Below are 18,165 nucleotides of genomic sequence, written 5' to 3' on the forward strand. Positions count from 1 at the left end.
CCCACTAAACGAAACACACGGTGCAATCCTTTACATGCCATTTTTATCAACATGGCTTCACTCCCAGGTTAGTGAGTACAGGATGGCAGCCTAAATATTACACGATTTGTGAGTTTACTTACCAACACCAACATGTTCGGTACAACAACGTAATCGGATTCCAATCCATTTGACATGTCTGCCTGGAAGTGGAACCGCCGATACTCCAAGAAAGACAGTGTATCGTTGTCATTAAAAGTTATGTTTTCTTTCTCTCTATACTCCCTGCAAGAAAGAGACACCATGACTAAATCAACACTTACATGTATTACCTGCACTGGGATGGGGGTGGAAAGAAATTCTCCTTGCAGATTGAAACTCCCAACAATTAGGGCATAATTCAGGTATTCTACTGCTCCAGAGAATAGGACCTGGAGCAATAGATTCAAACTAAAGGAAAAGAGATGCCCGCTCAACATTAGGAAGAACCTCCTGACAGCAAGAGATGTTCGACAGTGGAACACACTCCCTCGGAGTGTAGTGGAGTCTCCTTCCTTGGAAGTCTTTAAACAGAGGCTGGACGGCCATCTATTGGGGGTGCTTTGCTTCTGTGTTCCTGCATGGCAGAAGTAGGTTGGACTGGATGGCCCTTGGGGTCTCTTCCAACTGTATGATTCTAGGACTCCTGCCATTCTTCTGCCCCAGTCCTCCAAAATCATCCTTGCGTGTATCACAGAGGTAGGTTAGCAATCCACACTCTTCGTAAACTATCCCAGCAGTTTACATCACAATACCCAATGTCCCAGGCAGAATGTGGATGAAACATGAGTCACTGGCTACAGAGAAAATAACAGTAAAAAATAGGACAGTTATGATGGTCAAGAGTTAATTCTAAATGGTGGGGGTGGTCTGAGAGGGATCCATTTAATACTCTTGCACATACAGACTGCCCATATGTTTCAGTAGAGAGAAGTGCTAGCCATCTGCAGTCTTTTTGCATGGGTCTTCTGCCAGCTTTGAAATCAATGAGGCATATGCCAGAATGTCACAGAAATATCAAGTTCCTTTGCCCATCTGAAACTCTGGAGTGCCAGATCTTTCCCCAACAGAGGATCCAGTGCTTTTAATAATCATGGGACAGACAGCAGTCCAAAATCAAGAGAACTCATGCCCACTGAATCTGGGGAAACCCCCAGCTATTGTTCAAAAGAAAAAGAGCCTCTGAGAAACTGGGTAACTGGAATTTCTATATGGGTGATGTGAGGATGACAGATTAGGCAGCTCACTGGGTAAACCTTTGCATTATGTGCCATGTAAATCCAGATGCTTTGGGCCTTGGCAGGAAGAGGGATAAATTGCTTTAAATCTAATCTCTGGCAAGAGGAGGGAGGGGGAAATCATTTATGTTAAGAAGCTTTTACCTCACCTACTTTCACTGTACAGTGACAATACATACATCCAAAACCCACAAATATGCTAAGAAGCCACATAGGCAAAACATAGGCCAAGAACAAGCATGGCATTATACTGGCAGCTAAACCTGCTGGGAAACACTCATGAGTGCGTGCTGCAATTTTTGCTGGATGCTTTCTGTTCTGGAAAACCTTTGGCGATACCCTCAATTGACCTGCTGCTGTTCTTTCCAGACTGCCTTGTGAATTTGAAAACTTGTCAGAGGAACGTCAATACTGAGATAGATAAAGACAAGACAACACCCCCCACCCCCCATATAATATCCTGCCCATATTTACTTGGTCTGTCTCTGTGTCTATTTATTTAAATACTTATACCCTGCTCTACCTCCACAGATCTCAGACCAACATATAACAAAATCAATAAGACAATACAAATAATACAAAAGACTAATTATTTATTGCCATAAATCATATATCACTTAAAAGCCAAGCAATTTGAAAATGGCTAGGATGACTTAAAATAATGCCAACCATAGCCCATATGCAAAGTGGATAAAATAAATTAGACCTCAAAGGCTTTAATAAAAAGCCATTTTTGATTTGGTGCCAAAATATCACCAGCATTATATCAAGCACATCTCTGAGAGAAGGGTATTCCCTATTGGTCTTTGGTGCCTTCCACAGAGGCAACTGTGGTCAAACTATATAAATTTATGCATGGAACTTGGGAGACCCGAGTTCAAATCCTCACAGAAGCATTAAACCCACTGGCCCATCTTGAGGCAGACTCTTTCTCTCTCCTCTTCCTCATCTCCCAACTTATCTCACAGGGCTGTTGTAAAGATAAAATGTGGAGGAATGAGTCATGTACACCCACTTGAACTCACTGGAGGAAAAGTAGGGTAGATGTTCTACTAACAAAAGTGAATGGGAAAGGGGTATTTCCTCCCTCTTACAACACTACAACTTTAGATCATCCAATAAAAATGAGTAGCAGGAAGACCAAGACAGGCAAAAGGAAGTCCTTTTTCACAAAGAGCATAGTCACATGCAGAATTAAGTATCCCAAGATGTGGTGATCAGCAAATTAAAAGATTAAACAAATTCAAGGAGAGGAAGGCTTTTAACACCTAGCAGTCACAATGACTAGATGGAACCTCTAGGAAGGGGTTAACATGTTCATGCCCCACTTGCAGTCTTCCTTGACTAGGAGCAGGCATGTTTTGAAGCTGAAGGAGCTACAATGTCCCATTTTCAGCTCCTTTCGAAGACTGTTAACTCATCTTTGGCGCTACCCTTGTGGATGACCAGAAATTATATGTTAATTGTGGTTGCATTTTGGAAATCTGGGAGAGGCATCACAAAATAACAAGGAACAGCCCAACTAAGGTTTTTTTTGTCCATCATCTGAATGGGAGGGTGGCCAAAAAGAATTAGACTGTGCCTGGAACTGGTAGGGAGGTGTCAGTGGGTGTCCCAAGGGCTGCACTGGAACCCAACAGCTAGATCTGGCTCACGGGCTTCATGATTCTCAGCCCTGTCTGAGGGGGATTTAGTTGGTCACTGTAAACACAAGATATTGGACAAGATACAGAGCTTTGGTCTGATTCAGCTAGGCTTGTTCTATACTTGTTGAGTAAGCACCCCAGAATATTGCATTTAGAACTCACCTTTCTTCTACATACCTCACCAGGGTTCCAGGTAGCTTGGCATCTTGGCACTGATGAGCTCCAAACTTGTTTAGCTTCAGTATGGTAGCAACATCATATGCATTCAAGACCAGGACCTGGCAACAAACCTCTCTACAATTCCCCACAATTCTATGATGGCAGATGTGTAGGGATTTGGTCATTTGGAAGCAACCGACACATTGCGTGAGCTGAACCTACCGGTTCGTATTAGCAAATTAAATCTATGCCAAGGATGTCTGACAAAGAACGATGATGCAAAGTTACAATTACCTCTCTTGCTTCTTACTTCTCATAGGTTGCAGGAGTCAAGTTTGTTTTTACCAAGTCCTAGAGCTCATTCTTCTACAAATATTTTGTATGCTTTATAAGTGCTACCGAATTGTTTTAAAGGGCTGTTGCACTATGCACAAAAGCTCAGTTGTACTCTCACTCATTTTGCCGCACAGAAGATTTCCAATGGATTATGCAACTATATTTGCACTCATTTCTATGGCCAATTGCTTCGAAAGAAAGTTATTAGAATCATAGAGTTGGAAGAGACCGCAAGGGCCATCCAGTCCAACCCTCTGCCATGCAGGAAATCTCTGTCAAAGCATCCCCGACAGATGGCCATCCAGTTTCTATTTAAAGACCTCCAAGGAGGGAGAGCTAAACGCAATGGAGACAGAAAGAAAAAGCTCAGACCTGTATACGTAAGGGCCACGTTGGTTCACTATTGGCTTTTCCCCACGGAGAACTTCATTTGGATTCAGCACTTCAAAGAAATAGATGGACATATAGAATGGCACTGGGATATCTTTCCATAAGTTGAATGCCATGCTGTTGGGCTCAAGCCTCACATTCTGTAATGACAAACAAGGATGACATCAGTAGGATAGGGTGCAATCTGAAGGCTTGGAAAACACATTGGCTTCTTTTATTTAGAATGTTTTATATCCCCCCCCACCCCGCCTAATACAAAAAGCTCAAGGTGGCTAACAAAACTAACACAAAAATAAAACTTTCAGTCCTTCCCCATCCCCACTGCACCAAACCTGGCAGCTTTTCATTAAAACAAAGCACCAGTCAGTAAGCTGCTTCTCTGACCAAGACCCAGTAGTTTATCCCCTTAACATCTCCTTAAAAAAAGAATAGAAAACTGCTTTGACTATGGTGTGTGTGTGTGTGTGTGTGTAAGAAGTGGCTTCTTAACTGCCACAAAGACTAACCCACACCAAAGGAGGCTGGAATTTGAGAGAACTAGTTATCCTTGAACTCTGTTCAGGCTGGAAGCTACTTGTTCAAAGGGAAGAGGCAGGAGAGTGTACTTCCACGGTTGTCTCAGTGCTTTAGCTGCCTTTATCCATCCACACACTTAAAAGCGAGTGCCGCTGACACACAATTTAACCTCCAAGGACCAAATCTAAAGACATCTTATTATACCAACAGCTCTCAGAGACAGTTTTTGCAGTATCCCTGAAGCTTCATTTTAATCAGCACTCTGAGGATTGTTTAAAGGCTCTCCAAGGAACAGGAGCCTTTTTCAGTTCTATTAGTTCAAGCTTCAAAAACCAGAGCCAAGTGTGTGCACCCACAGACAGAACAGAAGTAGAAAACCTCTGAGGTACAGAAGGCAAAGATGGCCAAGGATTCTTCCCCACAACATTTCTGGAAAGGCCTGACTGTAGAAACCCAAAACAATGGAACTGGGTTGGTAGAAGAGCTTGGAAAAGTTACATTTGGGACTACGTATAACTTCCAGAAGTCCCCAGCTAACATGCCAACTCATACTGGTTGAAGGATACGGGGGAACTGCAGTACAGAAAAATAACGTCTTCAAGCTCTGGTCTGCTGGCGTGTTAAAGCGGATTTGCGCAAAAGGTTGTGCCTCAAAATGTTGGTTAGGATGCATGACAGGCTTTGTTTTTTAGCTCAAAGACTAATTACAACTAGTAGGCAGCACTGTTGTTGTTAACTGCCTTAAGTCAACATTAATTCATGGCAAACCTATGAATGATTTACCTCCAAGACACCTTAACCTGAGCAGCTTTGGTCAGATCCGGGTTTACCTTTGGTTTTTAGAAGTCCATGGTAAATGTGATGATGACCAACAAAACGAAGCAGAGGCTGAAACTGATCCTGATAACTAGGGCTGCATCTGCACTGCAGAAATCATGCAGTTTGGCACCACTCAGTACTATGGAATTCTGGCAATTGTAGTTTTATGAAACATTTAGAGAGCTGTGGTGTCACAACAAACTACGTTTTCCAGAATTCTCCAGCATTAAGCCATGACAGTGAAAGTGCTTTCAAACTGGAGAAACTCTGCAGTGCAGATGCAGGCTAGAGCTCAGAAAATGACTGTGATTCAATTTCATGCGTATTCATTGAATCTTAGTTCCTCCTTCCATCCACACACTTCCCCTCCATCAATTATTTTTATGGGAATGGGTGCTTTACGTCTATTTGATACTGTGGAGAGTAAATATAAATAATATTCTCTGCTACTAATGTTGATGGTTTCTTCTGGAACTTTGACATCTCTAGTAGGGCCACAACTCCCATCTTCTCTGCTCTCTTGCCATGTTGGTTGTGGTCTGCGAAGTGGAGTGCAGTTACATTTGGAGAATCAATGGCTCCCCTAACCTTGTACTAGAAGGTCACACAGTAGCAAGCAAACCCTTGAGTTCATCTAAATTTTTGTTCAGACTGGATACTGAACAAAAACAAAACAAAAAGAGGGGAGGAGAGGGGAGGAGAGACCATGGTGTTGGCTAAGCATTACTGGAAACTCAAGCGCACAGTTTGCAATAGTCTTAAGATGGAGCCTAGAGGGGTTTTGCAAAGACTAACAGTGCACTCCTTTACAAGTTTACTCAGACATAAGGCTCTTACTTAAATGGGACTAAACACCCCGATAAATGTGCATAGGACTGCAGCCTTAGAAAAGCTGCATGTGTCTGTGCAAGATCTTGGGCTGCAGGGAGGTGAGCTAGGAGATAGTGTTTTCCATCAACTGAAAGTCTAAGAGAGCAGTTATGCACATCTGGCCAGCACACATATACCCAAACATGTCAGCCACTAGCCAGGGAGAAACTTTTCCTCCTCCCCAAATCAATCTGCAGAGCACCTAAAGCCAGCCAAGTGGTTTTGGCCCCTGGGGCAGAAATCTCACCAACAGTTCTGACTCCTGCAATAATAATTTAGTTTAGTTATTTACATAAATAACCATTACTACCCATTCATGACCTGCAAAACGTTGCTTGAGATAGCGGCTTCCCCTGCCTGATGGTGGAATAGGACCTGCTGTTAGCTCCTGGACTGAGGGCATTCCTGCTTCGCATTAAATGGCAGGAGATGCATATTTGATCTGCCATGGCCTCATCACTGAAATGATTTCTCCAGTTAGAGCAGACTGTGCCAACTCAGATGTGTTGAGCCACAACTTTGATCATCTCCAGCTAGAACCAGGTTTGGGAAGACTGTATTAGGCTCCTCTAGATTTCAGTCTTTTGTTTGTTCTGGCAGAAAAGGTCAATATTTTGTGTGGGGCGTGTGTCTTCGTACTGAGAGCAATGGGACAGGAAGCATTTCTGCTGATGCTCACAAAGTGGTGAGTCAGCTGCTGAAGGTCATTCCTTAACAGAAAACACTGCCTGAAACTGGGCATGTCGGACCAAGGATGAGGGATGTGCTATGAGCCGGCAACTCCCTTCACCCCTTGCCACTGACTATGAGGTCTAGAGCTGAGAAATGTTGCAGGCGAACAGCATACACTCTCTGGCACACACTGTTCAGCGTTCCACAATTGTTAAAGCTTCCTGCATCACTGGAGCCCCATGCCAATTAAAAACTCATCTGCTAGATTTCCATCGCAGGCAGGTACAAAGGCCTAGCAATTTGTTTCCACTTGTATGCTTGAGTCAGTTTATTCAGAACTCAGCTGAGACTCTCCCTGATATATAAATGACAAAAAACAAACTTTGGTTTTGCAATTACCACTATGCAATTATATTTAATGGGATGTGAGCATCCACAGATTTTGGTATCCATGGGAAGTCCTGGAACCTCAGCGGACACAAAGGGCCCACTGTACCTTGGCCACCAAATTGGAAATCATGCAAAAAGTGGAGGCTGGTGAAAGAAAAAGTCGTTCGTGGGTGCATTTTGGAAGAAGCCGTCCAAGTCTCTAAAAGGTTTTAGATGGTTTTGTTTACCTATGCAAGACTTACAGGACCTGGTTCCTTCATTTCACATAGACATACCATTTAGTTTTGAGTAAGAAATTCAGTGAAACATATTTAACTCATATTCCCTTTTTGTGGTACAGGAATCTATCCCTATTCTTTCCATGGTATTTCTACTCCAGGTGCAAAACGCTCTGCTAAAAAAGGAATGTCCAGGAGCATATGCGAGACAGGACTTCCATCTGATCCAAGAAGTCAAGCCAGGCCCATCCCTGTTACCATAGTGGCCAAAATCCTGTTGGTGTCTTACACATGTGCAAATTCTCCTACATAAGCAATTGGATAATTTTGTCTAATGACAACAACAACATCCAAGGATGAAACATCAGACATTTATAATCAAGAACAAAATAATAAAACACAACACTATAATATACTAAAATAATACACAATACAGAACATCTGCATTCTCTTCAAGGCTGCAGAAGTAGAGTTGCACAGGAACGGGCCTTGTGCATGCAGATAATTTATTTATTTATATGCTGCCTTTCTCCTAAATTGCACCCAAGGCAGCTGACAAAAGATAAATGTGCATTTGGTTGCACACTCAGTTGTGCAATGTGGCAATTCACTAAAAATATGGCATTGTGCAGTTCCATGAGGACAAGACTTATGTTCCATCTCCTCACGGCTGGATCATAGCATTATTTCATCTTGCCTTTGACTTTAAAATCATGTATGGGAAATTGTTTTGGGAGCCTGGTGGAAGCAATACGATGAAGCAATAATGTGAAACGAACAGGACTGGCTTATCTGTGTGGACCTCCTCCCTCAAAACATCAACCCTACTGTGGAGCAGCCAGAACACCATGAAATGCAAGAGGTACAGCCTGTGACATTCCAACATAAAACCGATGTGTACATGTGTACTTAAGATAAGCACAGTATCTCTTCGAGACAACAGAAATGGATGATAACCCAATTACAGTTTTTAGGGGAGAGGGAAGAGAACCAGCCTTGCCAAAACCCTAAAGAAATAGAATCAGGCCTGTGGGAGAAAATTAATCCCAGCAAAATTCACTTCTCATATATGCAAAGAAAAGTGACAAGGGATGAAGACCAGTGGAAGGGTTTGATCAATCTTTCAATAATTTGGGACACAAAGCAGATCACAGACTAAAAAGAAATACAAGTAAAAGTCTTGCCTTCTCTGTTGGGCAGACCTTGACAATCTGGTCGCTTTCCCAATTGACCATGGATGTCTATGTCTCTATATGAAAGTTTCCCCATGCTGTTGTTTAGTACCATCCTCAGGCATTTTGCTGCTTGATGCAGAACACTAAAGTGTGCACCTCCCAGTCAATGTGTGTAGTATGAGATTGGAGAAGACATTTTTCTCAACTATAACTTGTAGAATCCCCCATTCAGCATGGCCAGGGACCATTTGGGGACAGGTAAGTCTGGGAGCGATTCTTAGTTCTTCGCAGTGTAAAGACGCCAGGCAGAAAAAGCCCACAGCTACACCCTGTCAATAAAAATGCAACTGACACCAATTAAGAAACTTATACTTGCCTGCCCTTTTGTAAACCCAAAACTTGTTGCCTAAGGCAGGTGCCTCACGCTTCTGCATTTCTCTGCGCAGAACACAACTAGTATATATATATATTAGCATTACTTGCAAGGTACCCTTCAGTTTAACATCTCAGCCTGTCTGGCTTTCTAGCCTCCTCTATAAACTCTCAAAAGGATGAGGGAGAAAGGTCAGTTGAGATCTGATAAATTAAAACAAATGCCCTGGAACAGTCTGACGTGATTTACTGCCTTGAGAGTCCAGCGCAGCAATTTGGTTTTCAAAGTTGAAGAGGAAATCTTGCACTCATGTTTGGCTTGTCGGCTTTTCAGAGATACCTAGTGGGGCACTGTGGGAACAGAATGCTAGATTAGATGCCTCTTTAATCTGATCCAGAGTTCGCCAGTTACTTTGGGGGGAACTACGAATTCCCCAAGTTGAGGGCTCTGGAACCTGGAGCCCTCCTAGCAAATTGTTCAAGCTCAAATCCAGCAGGGCACATCTTATGTTTTTATTGCACCACAAGAGTAAACCTTCCAAGTCTATGGTGCTGCTTCTGCATTTGCAGACTGTTCTTTGAGCAGACACCTTAGAACCTGCATATGTTTCTCCTTTGCTTGGTTGATCCCAGGTTATCAATGACCAGGGACTCTCAGCTGCTAGAATCTAGTTGCTGGTTTATGCAGAGTTTGAGGATTTTCCTCCCAGTGGATGCTGCAATGGTGACAGATGTTGAAACGGAGAGCTGCTGAAATGAGATAAAGGTCAAAAACAATGTCTGAGACCCCCATGGGCTTCCTCTCGCCACCAAGCACAGTGTCTCTTGTTTACCAGATGTGGTGCCACGTTGCCTCACTTGCTGGCCATTACCAGGTTACAGAGTCAGCTCTACTATGAAGTAGAGTGAGGTAGCCAACCCAGATGGCAAATGCCTGGTGGGGTGTGTAGAGCAGTAGAAGGGTAGAACTTGGCACCTCTCAAGATGCCACCTTGACTCAACTGCTGAAGTGAAGATCCAATGGCTAGTCCAGTCAGTTTCTGGTGGATGGAAAGGAGAAGGAGCACTTTGTCCTTTGCTTTGGGCAGTCAACCCAGATGACTAACCTAAGCTCATCTTATGTCTTCCTTCCTCCACACACCTCTTTCCATTGGCAGTATGAAGATAATGAGAAGAACTCATGTCAGCTATCTTAATATAGAGATTACGAGCCACAGAGGCACTCAAATGCATTGTCCTGTTTTTATATTTGGCAGGTGGGCATTTCCTCCCCTCAATTTGCCATTCAGTTTTTCCCCATTTAGGGCCAGTCATTGGCAAGGGGAGAGAACAGCTTCAGCAGTTATATCCCACTCCAGTACTTCTTTTGCAAATGCCTACAGGGGAGAAAAAGCATGCAAAAATCCCCGTTCATCTGACACACTTTCAACCAACAGTTAACCATACCCAAGGCACCCACTGCCCATTACAGACCATTGCTTACAGTCTGCAGCCTCCTTTGGAAGCTAGGTCACATGAGCAAACCGATTTTGCCACGCAAGTAAAACACAAGTCACAAGACCAGTGCCATGCAAACGAGAGAAAAGAGACCTCATTGTTGTTCAATTCTGTCCAGCATTTTTCCTTCAATCGAACTTCTCAGCCAGAACTAACAGGGTAGAAAAGACAACACACTTCCAGATAAGGAACCCCTTCCACACATGCTCTGCTGGTTCAGCTTTCGATTATCTTTGGTTTGGGGTTTTGTCTCTTTATTGTATTGCATGTAACCATTTTGCTAGCTAGCTTGCATGCATGCCTGATTAAGCCATTATGTGGAGGCAATGCCTTTGCACAAACAAAATCATGCTCATCTAGTCTTATTTTATACCAATACTAGTTCTTCTATTTCCACATAGTTAAAAAAATTGCCCCAAAAGAAAAAAAAATGACCATTAAAGGTAATTCTTTACAAATGAATAGGGATTATTTGTACTTACTCGCTTCAGATAGCCCGAGACAGATGTCACTCTCCTCCCCCTCTATGCCACTGACCCAGACAACTGCCTCGCTCACCTCCTTGTAAATCCAGTCTTGATAGCACATCCCTAACAGATATCAACACCAGAAGTATTTCGGTCAGGACTGGGAATTGCACAGCCATCCAGATGTTTCTAAACTCCAGCTCCCAGCATTCCCCACCATGGGTTATGCAGCCAAGCAACATCTGGATGGACACATCATTCCATCCCTGATCTGGAGCCACATTCACAAGACGGCTGAGATGACAGGCAGGCAAGCCAGGCAACCACCAGGGAAAGAGTAGAGAGTTGGGGAGTGATGCAGCAGTGCTTTGGTGTAAAGAACTACACGTTTCCCTCCTGCTTTGGCACACATGCACCCTGTTGGCTCTCTAGTGGCAGTGAGGTTTTCAAGACCCCAGCCTCAGAAGGAGAACCTCTTCCTACTTGCTCCTGGAAGATGAGCCAGGTGAGGTTGAAAAGCAGGAGATGCTGATGCTGTCGCCAGGGGCACCGTGTGAGAAAGCAAAGAGACTGACAAAAGGTGAGGATCGGGCAGACCATGCAGGCACAAAGAAGCACCTATGGATGCCAGCTCAAAGAGGTGCCATCAATTGGGCAGGCACCTGCTCCAAGGCCACCTCCACAGTGCCACTACTTCTTTCCTCTTCAGTGTCAGGAGACACCTGGCTGGAGTGGGGAGATGGTGCTGATCGGCAGAAAGAGGCAAGGGGAGGACGGGGGATCGTAGCTCTCCGTGGCACTTGGTGCCACCTCAGCTGCACCTGCACTTGTCCTGCTTGTGGCAGGGCCTCACAGTGGCTTTCCAGTATTGTTAGCAGTTATCGGCAGAGTCTTCTGCAGAAATGTTTGTGGAATTGTCTGCTCTGCAGGAGGCGAGGATTTTGCCGCTTCTTTGCTGATAGTGGTTGCTCACTTTGCTGATAAGTCTCAAAGACAGAGAGGGGGGGATAGATATACTGTGGTGTTGTGGTTTGAGCATTGGACTATGGCTCTGGAGACCAGGGTTCGAATCCCCACTTGGCCATGAGACCCATTAAGTGACCTTGGACAAGTCACACTCCCTCAGCCTCAGAGGATGGCCATGGCAAACCCCCTCTGAAGAAATGTGCCAAGAAAACCCCATGATAGGTTCCCCTTAGGGTTGCCGTATGTCAGAAAGGACTCGAAGGCAGACAACACCACAATACTTGTTCACCAGGGCACCTAATATCAAGAATGTTATAAAGTCGTCAAGGGACTTGTTTTGGCTACTAACTTCGGCTGTTAGGAGCAGAAGCATTTTGCTTAAATATTACAATTATGTTAATCAGGAGAAGAAATGCAGTCGTTGGGCTTATTTGCAGTCATCCAGGATCTAGAACACACTTCCCTTTAAGGCCTTGTGTGCTTAAAAATAGTGTCTTTTCCTTGTTTTCTGTTTCTCCACCGTCTTAGCATTAGTCTCACAAACACTGTACAGTATCAGTAATACACAAATATCCTAAAAGGCACTAGAGCCTGTCTGATCATGGAAGCTAAGCAGGGACAGCCCTAGTTAGTACTTGAATGAATGGAAGATCACCAATGTGTTGTAAGCTATATTAGCAACCAAAATGGGGAACATGGGGAGAAGGTTAAGGGGTGACATGATAGCCCTGTTTAAATATTTGAAAGGATGTCCCACTGAAGATGGAGCCAGTTTACTTTCTGCTGCTGAGACACTGAGCAACGGATTCAAGCTACGGGAAAAGAAAGTCCACCTAAACATTAGGAAGAACTTCCCAATGTTAAGAGCCATTCAACAGTGGCATATGCTGCTGGGAAGGCAGTGGAGTCTCCTTTGGCAGGTTTTAAACAGAGGCTGAATGGATATTTGTTGGGGGTGCTCTGAACACGTTTCCTTGCATGGCAGAATGGGGTTTGTTTGGATGGCTTTTGAGGTCTCTTTCAACTCCTATGATGCTATTGGCTGTAAGTCCATATTAGATTATGTCCTTTTGGTTTATTATGAACACCTGGATGAGCTGTATGAAGACATGTCTGATAAATTTCAGGTTTCTTTCCCCCTTAAAATACTACCATACTCAATCCATTCCTAGATATCAGCAACGAGGAAATAGTAATAGCAGAAAAAGAACTTATTTCACTTCAAAATGATATGGAGTTGAGGCCACGTTTTTGGTTACAAAAAGGCTCTTGGTGATGCTCCATGCGCAAAGATAAAGTACCCCAGCTTGGGAAGGGAGCTGCCTTCGGACTCTTCTTGGGGAGCTTCTTCGGTGCTTGCTACCACTATAGGAAACCTTGGGTCTGATCCAGGGCAACCATCCACGCCTTCTTCTCAGACAGTCAGTCTGCAAAGGGATCGTGCAGCACCTCTGAGACTAACTGGAAGAGAGAAGCTGGGAGCAGGAGCTTTCCTAGACTTTGAGTCGCCTTCTTCAGATGCATGGCAAGGAGACCCATGCGCCTGAGGCTCAAGTCTAGCAAAACTCCTTCTCCTAGCTTCTCTGAAACCAATGTGCCTGAGGAAATAGGCTCAGGTCTAGCAAAGCTCCTGCTCCCAGCTTGTCTCTTTTACTGAATCTCAAACCCATGCACCTAAGGAAACAGACTCAGGTCTAGGAAAGCGCCTGCTCCCAGCTCCTCTCCTTTAGTGACTCTGAAACCCATGCTCCTGAGGAAATAGACTCAGGTCTAGGAAGGCTCCTGTTCCCAGCTCCTCTCTTTCAGTGTCCCTGAAACCCATGCTCCTGAAGAAATAGACTCAGGTCTAGGAAGGCTCCTGTCCCCAGCTCTTCTCTTTAGGTGACTCTCAAACCCATGTTCCTGAGGTCTAGCAAAGCTCCTGCTCCCAGAGCCTCTCCTTTAGTGACTCTCAAACCAATGCACCTGAAGAAATAGACTCAGGTCTAGCAAAGCTCCTGCTCCCAGCAGGTGACTCTCAAACCAATGCACCTGAGGAAATAGACTTAGGTTTAACAAAGGTCCTGCTCTCAGCTTCTCTGTTTCAGTGACTCTCAAAGGCTCAGGTCTAGGAAGGCTCCTGCTCCCAGCTCCTCTCCTTCAGTGACTCTCAAACCAATGCACCTGAAGAAATAGGCTCAGGTCTAGCAAAGCTCCTGCTCCCAGCTCCTCTCTTTAGCTGCCTCTCAGGTCTAAAAGTGCTGCTGCCAGCCCCTCTCTTCCAATGGGTCTCAAAGATGCTTCAGAAACAGCCCCTTTGCAGACTGCTTTCCAGGTCTCTGGCTTCTACTGGTGTGCCTTTGGAGAACTCTGCCACCGTGGGACTACAACTCCCAGAATGCCCCCTCGGCTCCTCCTGCCTGGGCCCTCTCCCTCGCGGCGCCTACCTTGGTGACCTGGTCCCTGACGATGCCGGGGACCATGAGGATCATGGTGACCCCGAAGACGAGGCACGCGAAGCCGGCGATGCTGAGGCCCACCGCCGCCATGCAAGGCCGAGAGCAGCCCCCCATAATGACCGGCGGAGAAGCCCAGGCCCATGAGGCGCCACTGGCCGGCGGGCCTCCATTTAGAGAAGCCTGGGCCCGCCCCCTCGCTCCTGCGACCGCCCCTCAGGCCGGGGACACGCCCCCTCGGGCCAGGGACTCGCCCCTCGGGCCGGGAAATGGCCGCCCCGCCCCTGAGCCTCAGGTGAAGGCGTCCTTCCCGCCTTTTTCCCTCAGGCTCAGTCAAAGCACCCCAAAAGGTGGCCACGCGGCTTCTGTTTAGAGTCCTCCAAGAAAGGAGACTCCACTACACTCTGAGAATGTCTTCCAGTGTCCAAAAGCCCTTACTGTCAGGAAGTTCCTCCTAATGTTGAGGTGGAATCTCTTTTCCTGCAGTTTGAGTTCATTGTTCCATATCCTATTCTCTGGAGCAGCAGAAAACAAGCTTGCTCCCTCCTCAATATGACACCCCTTCAAATATTTAAACAGGGCTATCCTATCACCTCTTAACCTTCTCTTCTCCAGGATAAACATCCCCAGCTCCCTAAGATGTTCCTCATAGGACATGGTTTCCAGGCCCATCACCATTTTAGTTGCCCTCCTTTGGATGCACTCCAGTTTCTCAACACCCTTTTTGAATTGTGTTGCCCAGAACTGGACACAATATTCCAGGTGGGGCCTGACCAGAGCAGAGTAGAGTGGCACTATTCCTTCTCTTGATCTAGACACTATACAGTACTTCTATTGATGCAGCCTAAAATCGCATTGGCCTTGTTAGCTGCCGCATCACACTGTTGACTTATGTTCAACTTGTGGTCTACTTGGACTCCCAGATCCCTTTCACACATATAAATCTTGTTCAGCCAGGTGTCCCCCATCCTATATCTGTTCATTTTTCTGTCCTAAGTGCAGTACCTTACATTTCTCCATGTTGAAATTCATTTTGTTAGCTTTGGCCCAGCTTTTTAGTCTAGTCAGGTCATTTTGGATAAGAAGCCAGTGGACCTTTGAAACCTTACAATGGCGGGATACACACCGCCATATAGTACGTATTGTATACGTACTAGGGTTAGGAAGGGGCGGTGCTTCCACACCCCCCTAACTCTAGTACGTATACAATACGTACTATATGGCGCCGGCCCTTCTACATGGCTAGCGCCATCTTTACGTACTGGACGCATAGCGTCCAGACGTGTCGCGGCGCTAATGACGTAGCGAATGCGCCCTTGGCGCTTCGCTACGTCATCCGTGCGCAGCAGAAAGAAGCTCCGAAATGGAGCTTCTTTTTTGCTCCGCGCGGGAGCCGCGCGGTTTGGATGCTGCGGCTCCCTCGCGGAGCAAATGGCGCCGGCGGGGGAACGCTGCAAAGCGGCGGTTTGTATCCCGCCAATGTGTGCAATGTTCATTTTGCTTGGCCCAATAAAGGAATTGCGGTTTTCTGGATTTGGGATGATACTGTACTTTGCGATATGGCCAAAATGGTTAGATTTGCCCCTGGTATTTACCATAAATTACAATATATATATATATATATATATATATCATATAAAACAACAGTGGGATAAAATGCAACACAGCCAATACTTAAAGGGCCAATGTGGTGTAATGATCTGCGCATGGACTAGGACACTGGGAGACCAGGGTTTGAATCCTCACTTGGCCATGAAACCCACTCAGTCGAATAGAATATACGTTATTACAATCTAAGGGCAAGTCACACTCTCTCAGCCTCAGAGGAAGCTTGCCAAGAAAACCCTATGATTGGTTCACCTTAAGCTTGCCCTAAGTCAGAAATGACTTGGAAGGCACATGGCAATGACAAAAATACTTCAAATCCCCTTTTGATAATAACAGTGCTACAAATAATTATCGATAATCCCTCAGGTACATTGAGGTATGTTATCTGAACCCCTCTGAAAACAACACTCCTTTGTCACTTAGATCTTTATTGCTTGTTCTCTAATGCTGGTTTGTCAGCTGCCTACGAGGCTCACTGCCAGATGCACAAAGTCTAGTGACCTTATTTATGTACCCCAAGCATTTGACTCTTGGCAGAAATGGGCTATGGCGTTCCCTTGCATCCCTTTAAAACACTGAAGAGATGGCGTGAGTGGGGTGAGGCTCAGTCGGAGAAGAAAGGAGAGGCAAGTCCGTATGTGATATGCAACATCTCCTCCCTGAGGTAGCTTGCCTCACTCTGCCCTAAAGAAACATGCATAGGACTGGATGTCATGTCATGTCTGCAAGCAATTGCACATTGATTTAGGACTAAAGTCCCATTTAGTATCATAGAGTTGGAAGAGACCGCAAGGGCCAACCAGTCCAACCCCATTCTGTCATGCAGGAACTCTCAATCAAAGCATCCCTGACAGATGGCCATCCAGCCTCTGTTTAAAGACCTCCAAGGAAGAAGACTTCACCACTCTCCGAGGAAGGAGTGTGTTCCACTGTTGAACAGCCCTTCCTGTCAGGAAGTTCCTCCTAATGTTGAGCTGGAATCTCTTTTCCTGGAGCTTGCATCCATTGCTCCATTGGGTCCTGTTCTCTGGAGCAGCAGAAAACAAGCCAGCTCCCTCCTCAATATGACATCCCTTCAAATATTTAAACAGGGCTATCATTAACCTCTTAACCTTCTCTTCTCCAGGCTAAACATCCCCAGCTCCCTAAGGCGTTCCTATAGGGCAAGGTTTCCAGACCTTTCACCATTTTAGTTGCCCTCCTTTGGACATGCTCCAGTTTCTCAATGTCCTTTTTAAATTGTGGTGCCCAGAACTGGACACAATATTCCAGGTGGGGCCTGACCAAAGCAGAATAGAGTGGCACTGTTACTTCTCTTGATCTAGGAGATGGCTTGATTCTGAGCAAGCATGCTTGACTTGGTTTGTTAATAAGAGACTGAAATCCTGTTACAGCTGGGGTGGCCAAATGAACCAAAAAGCAGGGCTCCTGTGCCTTTAAGAATTGTGCAGAAGAAGCAATTTGAGCAGATGTTAGCAAGTCAGGCGCCTAGCACCTGCTACGGAGGGAGGAATCCCATTCTTTACAAATCTTTTAAGACATGTGGAATGTCTGCCTTTTTTTTTACCTGCCCACTCACATTAGGCCAGATGCATGATGAGTCCCAAATAAAGCCAGCTTAACACAATTTGCTGTCTGAGACAAACAAGAACCGCTAGGGGGGTGCGGAGGTTGCAGACCACACCAGGCAACACCCTAAGCAGGGGTCACCCTTACTGTTTATAATGATATTAGAAATTGGAACTAGAAGGATAAGGAAAGAAGAAAGAATTGATGGTTCAATTATACATGGGCAAAAATACAGTAGACCCTTAGTATCTCCTGGGGTTTGGTTCCAAGGCCCCCGTGGATAACAAAATCCGTGGATGCTCAAGTCCCATTAAATACAATGGCATAGTAAAATGGTGTCCCTTATATAAAATGGAAAAATCAAGGTTTGCTGTTTGGAATTTATACTTTTTTGGAATATTTTTAAGCCATGGATGTTTGACTCTGTGGATAAAAAATCTGTGGATAAGGAGAACCGACTGTATACAGTACAATTCGAGCTTTTGCAGATGATCGAGTAATTTTCTCAGACAATCCGATCAATAAAATAGATCTATTAAAACAAGCTTTAGAGGAACTGGGGGATTTAGCAGGTTTTCAAGTCAACCCAGGGAAAAGGGCTGTTATAACAAAGAATACGACAGTTCAAGAACAGTTGGAACTAGAAAGAACATCTGAATTTAAGATAAAGAAGAACGTGAAATATTTAGGAGTAATAATACTATCTAAAAAACTCAGATTTATTTAAAATAATTATGGGAAAGTGTGGAACCAAATAAAATTACAATTGTGCTAGTTGTTTAGGTCACAACGATTACCGTGACG

At 44.9% G+C, this 18,165-nt stretch overlaps 1 protein-coding gene across 3 annotated transcripts in view; it reads right to left on the reverse strand.

The window, feature by feature from the left end:
• SCARB1 (scavenger receptor class B member 1) overlaps positions 1-14,385 on the reverse strand; it is a 49,205-nt gene extending 34,820 nt beyond the window's left edge. For all 3 annotated transcript variants that reach the window (XM_042441925.1, XM_042441926.1, XM_042441924.1), the window contains exons 1-3: positions 14,176-14,385; positions 3,770-3,927; positions 123-264 (exon numbers count right to left, since the gene is read on the reverse strand). In XM_042441925.1, coding sequence (XP_042297859.1) covers positions 123-264; positions 3,770-3,927; positions 14,176-14,301 — 426 coding nt within the window. In that variant the 5' untranslated portion in view covers positions 14,302-14,385. The remainder of the gene's footprint in view (positions 1-122; positions 265-3,769; positions 3,928-14,175) is intronic.
• Between the last annotated feature and the right edge of the window lie 3,780 nt (positions 14,386-18,165).

This window comes from Sceloporus undulatus, chromosome 10, assembly GCF_019175285.1.
Source record: "Sceloporus undulatus isolate JIND9_A2432 ecotype Alabama chromosome 10, SceUnd_v1.1, whole genome shotgun sequence".
Lineage (NCBI taxonomy): Eukaryota > Metazoa > Chordata > Lepidosauria > Squamata > Phrynosomatidae > Sceloporus > Sceloporus undulatus.